Below are 12464 nucleotides of genomic sequence, written 5' to 3'. Positions count from 1 at the left end.
GTGAACAAAAAGCAAACATTATAATAAATGACCTGTATTTAATAGGCATTTATTAAGTACTTCCTGTGTACTTAATAAGCATGAGGTGAGGCATAAGGAATAATAACATGGATTAACTTAGGAAGAGAGTTCAAGAGAAGAGTTAGTGATCTGGCTCTCAGCCCAGTTTTCCTACCACCAAAAGGGAGACCAAGGGAAAATTTATAAGAAAATTTCAATTAATTCAGTAGTATTCACTTTGCACATCTCAGGTCCCACACTATGTCCTGGGGAGAGAGCAGCAAATAAGATATAGCCCTCATCCTCAAAGGGCTCCGAGTGTGATAGAGGAAACATGGACAAGGGGATGACAGCTCCTTACAGTGAATGCCATAATGTGAGTACTAGAAGCAGTGGGAGGCAAGAGGAATCCATAAGGCAGCAGTTCTTAAAGTGTGCTCTGTGGACCCCTGGGAATCCCCAAGAGACCCTTTCACGGGATCTGTCAGGTCAAAACTACTTTCATGATAATACTAAAACATTATTTGCCTTTTTCATTATATTGATACTTATGATACATTGATGGTGCAAAAGTAATGGTGGGTAAAACTGCTGGTGCTTTATTTAGTATGAGTCAAAGCAGTGGCACCATAGTAATAGTCATTGTACTCTCTGCTACATACTTGCAATAAATATAAAAATAGGCTGGGCATGGTGGCTAACGTCTGTAACCTCAGCACTTTGGGAAGCCAAGGAAGGGGGATTGCTTGAGCTCAGAACTTTGAGACCAGCCTGAAAAATATAGTGAGACTTTGTCTCTACAACATATAGAAAAATTAGCTGGGTGTGGTGGCACAAGCCTGTAGTTCCAACTACTCAGGAGGCTGAGGCAGGAGGATCGCTTGAGCCCAGGAGTTTGAGGTTGCAGTGAGCTCTGACAATACACCACATTCCAGCCTGGGCAACAGAGCAAGACCCTGTCTGAAAAAACAATAAGAATAATAAGCTAAGTCAGTGACACTTAAGAAGTTCTCTGATGAAGCAGTAAAATATATTAATTTTATTAAATCTTGGCCTGAGTATGTCTTTTTAATGTTCTGTGTGATGAAATGAGAAGTACACATATAACACTTCTGTGAATAAAAAGTATAATAGTTGTCAAGGAAAAGCACTTGTATGATAGAGTTGCAAGTTGAACTGCTTTTTCATGGAACACTGTATTTCTTGAAATACTGACAAACTATGGCTGACAGTTTATCAAAATAAATGAAGTGAGCCAGTTACTTCAAGGAAAACCACTAACAGTATTTGTTGCCAATGATAATATTTGAGCTTTCAAGAGAAAATTTGGGCCGGGCGCGGTGGCTCACGCCTATAATCCTAGCCCTCTGGGAGGCTGATGTGGGTGGATCGCTTGAGGTCAGGAGTTCGAGACCAGCCTGAGCAAGAGCGAGACCCCATCTCTACTAAAAATAGAAATAAAAATTATCTGGCCAACTAAAAATATATATAGAAAAAATTAGCCGGGCATGGTGGCGCATGCCTGTAGTCCCAGCTACTCAGGAGGCTGAGGCAGTAGGATCCGCTTGAGCCCAGGAGTTTGAGGTTGCTGTGAGCAAGGCTGACGCCACGGCACTCACTCTAGCCTGGGCAACAAAGTGAGACTCTGTCTCAAAAAAAAAAGAAACAAAATCAAGAGAAAATTTGAATTTTAGAAAACCAGTATTTGTCATCATAAGCTTGCCAGTTTCCCAGTATTTAAGGATTTTTTTCTGATGATATTGCTAATGATATTAACAAATATGATCTTTTATATTGCATAATGAGTCAACATTAGGGAGATCTGCATAAGATCTGTGAACTAGTATTTTACAAATGATTAATATATCAAGTTGCAAAATCACATATGAGTAAAATGTCCATTCAAAGTGCCAGTATAATAATGTAACAGGGTACAAAACGTTCATTGATATATTTCACATTCTACATTGCAACAAACCTTTAACAAACTACAACTTACTGAGTTTTGGTGTAATATCAAAGAAAAATACCTATAATTATCTGAAAAGGCTATTAAAATTTCTCTGTCTTTTTCAACTATGTATCTGTATGCGGTCAAATCTTTACCATATAATTTAACCAAAACAATATATCACAATTGATGGGAGAATCCAGCTATTTTCTATTAAGCCAGACATTAAACCGATTTTTTTAAAAGGTGAAACAATGGCATTCTTCTTGCTAAATTTTTTGTTTTGTAAACATTATGACTCTCAGAGGAGGATAAAGGAAAAAAAAGAAAACATAGTGACTTTTTTAAAAATTAAAAAAAATTTTTTTTAGAGACAGGGTCTCGCTCTGTCACCTTCTAGACTAGAGTGCAGTGGCAAGATCATAGCTCATCGTAACCTTGAATTCCTGGGCTCAAGTGATCCTCCTGCCTCAGCCTCCTGAGTAGCTGGGACTACAGGCACGTGCCATGACATGCAGCTAATTTTTAAATTTTTTGTAAAGACATGTTGCCCATGCTGGTCTTGAACTCCTGGGCTCAAATGATCCTCCTGCCTGAGCCTCCCAAAATGCTGGGATAATAGGCATGAGCCACTATGCCCAGCCCATAGTTACTTCTTTAATTAAAATATTTGTTACTATGTACTGGTTTTATTATTTTTATTTTTAAGATGAATTAATAGATATATTTTAAGAATTTCTCAGTTTGAGTTTTTTATCATAGTCAAAAATCAATAGATATAATCCAGATAAACAAAGCTCTTGGGGTCATCAATAATTTTTAAGAGTGTAAAGGGTCCAGAGACCAAGAAGTTTGAGAATTGCTGCCCTCAGGGAATAATCTAAAATGAGTTTTAGCTGAAGTCATCTCTCAACTACTTTCTTCAACTAGAAGAGAAATCCTTCCAGTTCTCTGAAAACATTTCCTAGTTTAGATATAAGCATTTAAAATGAATGACAGATATGGGACTGACTGCTGTTCTTACTTTATTCTTATCTCAAAACCATGCTGTAGGTCAGGCACGGTGGCTCACACCTGTAATCCTAGCACTCAGGAGGTTGAGGCAGGAGGATTGCTTGAGCCCAGGAGTCGAAGGCTGCAGTGAGCTGTGATTGCACCAATGCACTCCAACCTGGGCGAGTAAGACCCCCGTCTCTAAAAAAATAATTTAAAAAAATTAGCTGGAGGCCGGGCGCGGTGCCTGTAATCCTAGCACTCTGGGAGGCCAGGGCAGGTGGATCGCTCGAGGTCAGGAGTTCGAGACCAGTCTGAGCAAGAGTGAGACCCTGTCTCTACTAAAAAAAAAATAGAAAGAAATTATCTGGCCAACTAAAAATATATATATAGAAAAAATTAGCCGGGCATGGTGGCGCATGCCTGTAGTCCCAGCTACTTGGGAGGCTGAGGCAGTAGGATTGCTTAAGCCCAGGAGTTTGAGGTTGCTGTGAGCTAGGCTGACGCCATGGCACTCACTCTAACCCGGGCAACAGAGCGAGACTCTGTCTCAAAAAAAAAAAAAAATTAGCTGGGTGTGGTGGCACTGGCCTGTAGTGCCAGCTACTCAGTGGGCTGAAGCAGGAGGATTCCTTGAGCCCAGGAGTTCAAGTTCAGCCTGGGCAACATAGCAAGACTCCATCTTGATGGATCAATCAATCAATCAGTCAATAAATATTGTTGAGTGAAGTCAAACTCCTTTATTTTTATGTCTGAAATCATACTCTGTCTCCTAACTAGCAGAGAGCTAAAGCAACTCAAAGTTTAAGAGATGGATAGGAAAAAAAGAAAGGTTTCAAAAGATTAGGAAATTGTAGGGTGCATGGGAATGAGAGAATGGCCATTGTTCCTATTATCTACTGCAGCTTAACAAACTACCCCAAAACTCAGTGCTTATAACAATTATTTTATTATCATCTCTCACTGTTGTTGGAGTTGTCTAGATTCAGGTGTTTGGGGTCTCATGCAGTTGCGCTTCTTAAGTGCTTCCCTCCCTGCTTTTAGGGAATCTATTATGCACAGCAACCAGTGAGCTTTTAAAACCCTGTCATATCACGTCCCTCTGCTCAACAATCTCTGGTAGCTTCCATCCCACAGCAAAACTGAAGGTCCTCATAATAGCCTACACGCCCCAGAGGATCTGAATTCTCCACCCTGTTCCCATCGCCTCTCTGACTTCGTCTGCCACCATTCACTGTCCCCCTGGCTACTTCCTTTCAGTCACACTGTTTTGATGGCTAAAGCTGACTTGAGTTGCCATCTTAGACGTCTGTCACATAGGAAGTCCTAGCAATCCCTGGCCAGCAAGGGCATTCGGTGACTTTTTCACTGACTAGCCAAAAACTGTGCTCCCAATGAGCTCTCTTTCAGAGCGGTATTCAGAGCCAGGTCCTAGAATGGGAACTCCCTGAGGAAAGAGACTGTGACTTGTTCCATCTGGGTTCCTAGCCCCCTGCACTGGGAGGGACACTAATAGGCGTTGGTAATATGTGAATGGACGAAGGGACACAGACGGCGAAGTCCTGCACCCAAGAACACCACAGGAGACTCGGGAATGCTCCTCGGCGGTCCCGCCTCCCCGCCTTGCTTGCGCTCCGTCGTCTATCGCTCGGTGCTCGTCCCTTCTCTGCAGGTCTGTTCAGTGCGTCCCATCGAGCTGCTCGGCCATCGCGCGCCTGCGCTGTTGGGCTGTCAGTCAGAAGCGGCGTGGGGAGCTCTGGGAGCGGTTCAGCGTGCTGGGAGCTGAGGTAAAGCTGCGGCGTCTGCCCTGCCAGGCCGCGCACGAGCTGGCTGACCCGGGTGAGCTGCCCGATGGGTGCCCGAAGGCCCCACTCTCTGAGGGAGGCGGGCTTGCCGAGGTGGACGCGAGTGGGTAGGCGGGGGTGCTGAGCCCCGAAGTCGCCAGCTCGAGTCCGTGCTCCACCCAACAGTGTAGCCAGGTGTCCGAACTAGAAGGGAGGTTGGTGAGAAACGCAGCCCACCACCTTGTGCAACAGATGGAGAAACTGAGATTCGGGGAGGGTAGGTTCTGTTAGAAGTCACAAGTGGGCACCAGCCCCAGGACCAGACGCCTTTAGCACTGTCTAAACTCTTTCCATTCCAGCCCTTCATTCACTTATTCTGCCTACGTTTAGCTGTTTGGGTCCAGGACAAGGAAATACGAGGAGGAATACAGTAAGGTCCCTGTCCTCAGGCGGCACACAGTGGGATGACAGACCAATTGTGATACAGATTTTATTTTTTAAAATGTATTTACTGCTGGAGAAGGCACGAATGCTATGATGGAGTCATGTCCGAGATGCCATGAACACCCTCTCTAAAGATTTGGAGGCTAGCGAGACTCGTTGCCTGATTCCCATCACCCATAGTTGTCGTGACAATGACATTGAGCATTTGACAGTCTGCCTGCTATTGTGATTAGTTATGTCCGTGATAACTATTCTTCCTAGGTTTCCTTTCTTCACCCAGAGCCTCCTTGAGAGCAGGAACCTCAAATCCTAGTGAGCTGGGTTCTGATACCCTTTTGCACGTGTTTTTGAGTTTGACTCTTACACAGGGTTGTTGTGAGGCTCACAGATCCTCATTCCATAAACACTGAGTGTCTGGCATCTTACTGGGGATACAGTGATGATGAACACACAGTGCCTCAAGAAACTCATTCTTTTTTTTTAAAATTATTATGGGTACATAATAGTTGTAAGGAACTCATTCTTAAATAGAATCTTAGATACATATTTAAGAGACATTAGTGTCACTCTTAAATAGACATTTAAACACGTAAGTGCAATGAAGCCTGTAAAGACTGAGATAATATGTACGTAGTAGAGTGAAATCACCTAGGGAAAAGGAGTAACTTCTAGAGGAGTGGGAAGGGTTAGGAATGGCTTTGATTCTTGAGCTGAGTCTTTAAAGTGTAATAGATTAATTTCTAGACACAAGAAAAAGTAAGAAGCAAGAGTAGCGGTGCAGAGACCAGAATTATGAAACAGCGTGGTTCAGTTATCACAGGCTTTCTGTAATCTAGCTTCTGTCTAATAATATCAAACACTTGTACATAGTGTCTCTCATGGGGTGGACATTATTTTGCATGCTTTACATAGAATAACTAATTTAACTTTAACTACAACTTTGTGAAGCAGAAACTATGATTATCCCCATCTTATAAAACGAAAAAAACTGAGGCATAGAAAAGTTATGTAGTTCACCCTAGTTCACACAGCTACAGTTCAAACCCAGGCAGCCTGGCTCTAGAGTCTGTAAACTTAACCACCAGACTTCCTTCTAAAAACTGAGGACACTGAGATTTTTAAATATCAGGCCTCTGGTCATGCCACCTATAAATGGCAGAACCAGAAGAGAACTCAAACTCAAGTCTTTCAACTCTTTTTTTTAAAGTCAACTCTTAAGGGTCCAGTGCTCTTTCCATAACATCAGATGTGGTGGAAGTTTATAGTGCCAAATTGAAGTTAAATTCCAATTTGAGGCAGTGCTTGCTGGAATCAAAATGACCATATCTTTAAGTTGTGAATGTTGTTCAGGAGCCTTCATTTTGTGCCTTGGGTATACTGGGCGTTAAGTGTTGTAATTTAGATGTTGATGTGTGGGGCCCAGGAATGATTATAATTATGGTAAAGTTGCAACATTATTTGACTATTTGGTGTTGAATAGATTCTTTTGTCTGAACATTGCATTTTACTCTTTTATTTTAAAAATTACATCATTTGTTGTAAGTCAAAGAAGAATGCTTTCAGTTTAAGTCAATAAGGATTTATGACCTTTTAGTGTGCCTCTGTTCTGTAGTAGCTGCTGTAAAGAGATTCTTTTTAATGTCAAATAGGATTGTTTATTACTTTGAGTTTGAAAAAAGAATTAATAATTTGGTTTATTTGTGTAATTGGGTTCTGTATATCTAGGTTCTGATACAAGCCTACATTTGTGTTCATAGTGATATCTTTCATAATTGGGGGTAATGAGAAGACTGGAGCAGATGGTTGAATTAATTATTGGAGGAATTTTAAGTCATTTTATACTTTTCAGAAGCCTAACATGCTTGTATTTCTGTTGTTAATTCTAGTCAGAAGTCTTTTAATGTTTTTTTTTTTTTTTTGAGACAGGGTCTCGCTTTGTTGCCCGGGCTAGAGTGAGTGCCGTGGCGTCAGCCTAGCTCACAGCAACCTTAAACTCCCGGGCTTAAGCGATCCTACTGCCTCAGCCTCCCGAGTAGCTGGGACTACAGGCATGAGCAACCATGCCCGGCTAATTTTTTCTATATATATATTTTAGTTGGCCAGATAATTTCTTTCTATTTTTAGTAGAGACGGGGTCTCGCTCTTGCTCAGGCTGGTCTCGAACTCCTGAGCTCAAGCAATCCACCCGCCTCGGCCTCCCAGAGTGCTAGGATTACAGGCGTGAGCCACCGCGCCTGGCCAGAAGTCTTTTAATGTTTTTAAAGAATAAAAACTCACATATCAGAAACCCACATGGTAAACTCTTGCTTTGTCAGAGTCAGCTCAAGCATTACCTTCCTGTAAAACCTTCCATGTGTTTTCTGTGAAGACTAGGCATCTGCTTCATTGTATGCCCATTGCATCTTGGCTATATTCCTGCCATGGCACTAATGATATGTATTGTAATTTACTCAATTTGTCTTCTCCACTTAATTGTGAACAACTGAACGGCCAGATTTTTTTTCATTCTCATCTCCCCATTTTTACCAAGGATGGAGTTGGGAGTATGATATAGATAGTGTTTATCTGAAGCTAAGAGCTTTTCTTACTCTGGATACTAGAGTTGGAAGTTACACATTTGACGTTAGTAGGTATCAGTAACCTAAATAAAAATAGGGTTAGTGCTGTGTGTGCTTTGACTTTTGTTACTTTTTTTTTTTTCTGTTAATTGCTTTTTCTGTGTTTGCAGTTTGTAAAAATGGAATTTCAAGCAGTAGTGATGGCAGTTGGTGGGGGATCTCGGATGACAGACCTGACTTCCAGCATTCCCAAACCTCTGCTTCCAGTTGGGAACAAACCTTTAATTTGGTACCCATTGAACCTGCTTGAGCGTGTTGGATTTGAAGGTGAGCTATGACAATGAGATGCACTCACAAAACTTTTAGGCTGTTTGATCCCAATGATTGGTCAGCATTATGAGGGTAAGAGAGGATGAATGAGAGAAGACTTGGACTCATAACTGGCTAAAGACTGGTCTTTTAAAATTAGGAACATAGATGTATTATTCTATTGCTGTGTGAAAAGGTTGAGAGGATAGCATTAAATGATGTTGTTATAGAGCTGATCTCCACAATGATCCAATATAAATCCTGTAAGGGTATCAGAAAGAGCACACTGAGAAAATAAGACCCTCATAGTCAGTACTTGCTGCGAATCTGTCATGTACCAGGTAATATATTAAGCATGGGTGTACAGAATTTAAAAGACAGCTCAGGCCCTGACTTCCAGAACCTTAAAAGTCTAGTGATTCTCTCTACTTTTTGCTTGGGTGACTAGGCAGATGATGATACCATTAACTAGGAAAAAGAATAAATAGGAAACAAAGAACAGGCTTGAAAATACAGAGTTTCTGCTTTGGTCACATTGAATTTGAGGTAACCTATAGTTACATATAACAAATCAGAGTACCAAATCCTGAGGCCCAATCTTATAATCCAGTCTGTTCATTCCGCTGTTAGAATTACCTTCTTGAGACAGAACTATAAATATTTCTGTGCAGTAGTCTATATGACATTGGTGTTAAGAGATGTGTTTTATTTATTTATTTTTGAGAAAGCGTCTCTCTCACTCTGTTGCCCAGACTGGAGTGAAGTAGCATCATCATAGATCACTGCAACCTCCAACTCCTAGGCTCAAGCGATCCTCTTGCCCCAGCCTCACTGGGACTACAGGCACATGCCACTATGTCTAGCTAATTTTTAAATTTTTTGTAGAGATGAGATCTCGCTATTGCCCAGGCTGGTTTCGAACTCCTGGCTTCAAGCAGTCCTCCTACCTCGGCCTCCCAAAGTCCTAGGATTATAGGCATGTACCACTGGGCCCTCCAGAAATATGTTTTAGAAAATTTCTTTTTAGAGCTCTGTTTCACAGTTGAAGGAGATTGTGACTCACTTAATATAATTTAAAATATCCTATTTTCCTTTAGTAATGCTTTATAGATTTGTCATCTAATCTAACTTTTTTTTTTTGCTTTTTATTTATATCTTTAGTTCACATGTGGGAGTGACCTTTGTGGTTGGTTGGCTGGTTGATTGGTTTGTTTGTTTATTTATTTATTTATTTAGATACAGGGTCTCATTCTATTGCCCAGGCTGGAGTGCTGTGGCTCTATAATAGCTCACTGCAACCTCGAATTCCTGGGCACAAGTGGTCAGCCTCCCAAGTAGCTAGGACTACAGATGTGCTCCACCACACCTGGCTAATTTTTTTTTTTAAAGGACTTTATTTTATTTGAGACACAGTCTCACTCTGTTGCCTGGGCTAGAGTGCCATGGCGTCAGCCTAGCTCACAGCAACCTCAAACTCCTGGGCTCAAGCAATCCTACTGCCTCAGCCTCCCAAGTAGCTGGGACTACAGGCATGTGCCACCATGCCCGGCTAATTTTTTCTATATATATTTTTAGTTGTCTAGCTAATTTCTTTCTATTTTTTTAGTAGAGACAGGGTCTCGCTCTTGCTCAGGCTGATCTCGAACTCCTGAGCTCAAATGATGTGTCTGCCTCGGCCTCCCAGAGTGCTAGCATTACAGGCGTGAGCCATCGTGCCTGGCCCTGGCTAATTTTTTAATTTTTTGTGTAGACAAGGTCTCACTACGTTGCCCAGACTGGTCTTGAACTCCCATCCTCAAGCAATCCTCCTGCGTGGGCCTCCCAAAGTGCTAGGATTACAGGTGTGAGCCATTACACCTAACCTGTAGTATATTTAATACCCACTATATGGAAAATTCCTTCTCACTGAGGCTCACTCAGAATTTGGAAAGTGTCTCCTAAACACAGGATTCTGGAGTAATAGCTAAGCCTATATTCAGTTTTTTTGTATTTGTGATTTTACAGAGTAAAGTTAACATAGCCCTGCTTAGCTTTTGTCTCCTTCTACACAAAAGAATCTTGATCCAATATGGACTTATTTTTCCATATTTGCTGTTAGTCCCTTCACTCTATCCACTCTACCTAAAATGTTCTCACCAGTCTATGGAAATGTCACCTTCTCTTCAAAATCCCAAACAGGATTAGTCACTCTATCCTCTATTCTTCCATTACATATTGTTTTTTTATCTCAGCTCCTTTCAAGGACTGTTTTATACTCTAGTTAGTGTCATGGAAGACTTTTTGATCTCTAGGTACTGTGTCTAATTCATCTTTGTAACATCAGCATTTTATATATATCATGTACTAAAGAAATTTTTGTTGAACTTGAATTCATCGTTGTTTACCTCAAAGGCTATTTCTTCTATGATGTCTTCCTTAGCTAATTGTTTCCTTGTTTAATTTCTCCATGTTAAGTTTCTTGAAGATAGGAACCATGTTGAGTTCATTTCTGAATTCTCAGTGTTTATTTGTTGTTTATATATTAAATATATTTTGGGGGTGAATGAGTGAGTTAGTTACTATTAATAAAAGAAAGCAGGGTGGGGAGAGGAAAAAAGAAGAGAGAAGGAAGGAAAGAAGGTTAAATGATTTGAAAGAGAAAGAGAGAGGAAGAAAGAAGAGAAGGGAAGAAAATAGAAAAGAAAAGAACAATTACAAGGAAAGGGAGTGGTAATTGTGACCTGGAGCCCTATCATGGAACAAGTGGAAATTATTGGAGAGATGCTAAAATCAGATCTTCAGACGTTAGCAACACATGTTACATTGTAGTGGATTACATTATCCCAACAAACAGCCATGCCAAAACCCTAAGTTTTCTGTCAGTGGTTGATAGCTACATGGATAAAATGAAGACACCTGTTATGTAAAAACTGCTTCTTCTTAGGGGTCATTGTGATCCTTGGTGAAGTACTAATGGCTACCAGGTAGGAAGTGGTGATAGCTCTATCTTTGTACTGAATGAAGATTTAAAATGTGATCCCATTTGTATGTTTTAATGAATGTTCTTTTGAAATTTTTACATCAAGAGGTGGCATATAACATACCAGTTGAGATGTGGGCACTAATCATACAGAGCTGAGTTTTTTCTTGCTTCTGTTGCTTTCTAATTGTGTCATCCTGAGCAAAATCACTTAAGGTCTTTTAGTCCAAGGTTCTTCATTTGTAAAATGAGATTGTTTTAAGGATTAATTGAGAGAATGCAGGTAAAACATATTGAAAAGGATCAATAATATTAGCAGTTATTACTACATTTAGAAATAGACCAAATCTAATTTAAATAGTGAAACCATTTCTAATTGAATGATCTTTTGCATTTTTCCTTCTTTTTTTCTTTTGTGCTGTAGAAGTCATTGTGGTTACAACCAGGGATGTCCAAAAGGCTCTATGTGCAGAATTCAAGATGAAAATGAAGGCAGATATTGTGTGTCCTCCTGATGAGGCTGACATGGGAACTGCAGATTCTCTGCGCTACATATATCCAAAACTTAAGGTAGAAAACTATTTCTTGACTCTTATTGTTTATTAAAGATAATATCTTATGTTTTCCCAGTGCATTACAGTTTTCAAAACTTCTTTTTTTAATTTTTGAAATTATTTATTTATTTATTTTCGAGATTGAATCTTGCTCTCTTGCCCAGGCTGAAGTGCAGTGGCCCAATTACAGTTCAGTGCAGGCTCAAACTCCTGGGCTTAGGCAATTCTCCTGCCTCGGCCTCCCAAAGTGCTGGTATTACAAGCATGAGCCACCTCACCAATCTCTTTTTTAAATATATTACATCATATACTTTGTTGCCTGTGTGCTCTTCAGCCACTTTTTAGTTTGATTACCAGTAAGGATTTAGACATTCATTTGTCACAGTTGCTAGTTTCCAATACTTTTGAATAGTAATATATCTTTATAAAAAGAGATATACTTCAAATGTACTTCAGTTGATTCCATTTTATAAGTTCATGAACATATAGAATTAGCATATGGTAATAGAAATCAGAGGAGCAAGCAAGGTGCGGTGGCTCATGCCTGTAATCCTAGCATTTTGGGAAGCTGAGAGGGGAGGATTGCTTGAGGCCAGGAGTTTGAGACCAGCTTGAGCAGCATAGCAAGACCCCATCTCTACAATAAAAAAAAATAGAAAAATTAGCCAAGCATGGTGGTGCACGCCTGTAGTCCCAGCTACTTGGGAGGCTGAGGCAGGAAGGTTGCTTGAGCCCAGGAGTTTGAGGTTGCAATGAGCTATGATGATGCCACTGCACTATAGCCCAGGCGACAGAGCAAGACCCTGTCTCAACACAAAAAAAGAAAGAAAGAAGTCAGAGGAGCAGTTTACTATGCACATAGGAGATTGACAAAGGAACTTTCAAAAATTCTACAGACCCTCCACCATGTGA

At 40.6% G+C, this 12464-nt stretch overlaps 1 protein-coding gene across 1 annotated transcript; it reads left to right on the top strand.

Annotated features, from left to right (window-relative positions):
• Window positions 1–334: 334 nt before the first annotated feature.
• LOC123629506 (translation initiation factor eIF-2B subunit gamma-like) lies at window positions 335–11568 on the top strand (the record flags this gene model as incomplete). Its single annotated transcript, XM_045539130.1, has 4 exons — window positions 335–483; window positions 4617–4731; window positions 7901–8057; window positions 11423–11568. Coding segments are annotated over exons 1-4 (567 nt in total), but the record flags the coding sequence as incomplete, so codon positions are not given.
• Window positions 11569–12464: the final 896 nt, after the last annotated feature.

Source organism: Lemur catta, unplaced genomic scaffold (assembly GCF_020740605.2).
Source record: "Lemur catta isolate mLemCat1 unplaced genomic scaffold, mLemCat1.pri scaffold_157_ctg1, whole genome shotgun sequence".
In the NCBI taxonomy this organism is placed as follows: Eukaryota; Metazoa; Chordata; class Mammalia; order Primates; family Lemuridae; genus Lemur; species Lemur catta.
Note: the sequence above shows the minus strand (reverse complement) of the source record. Positions and strands in the feature narration are given on the sequence as shown.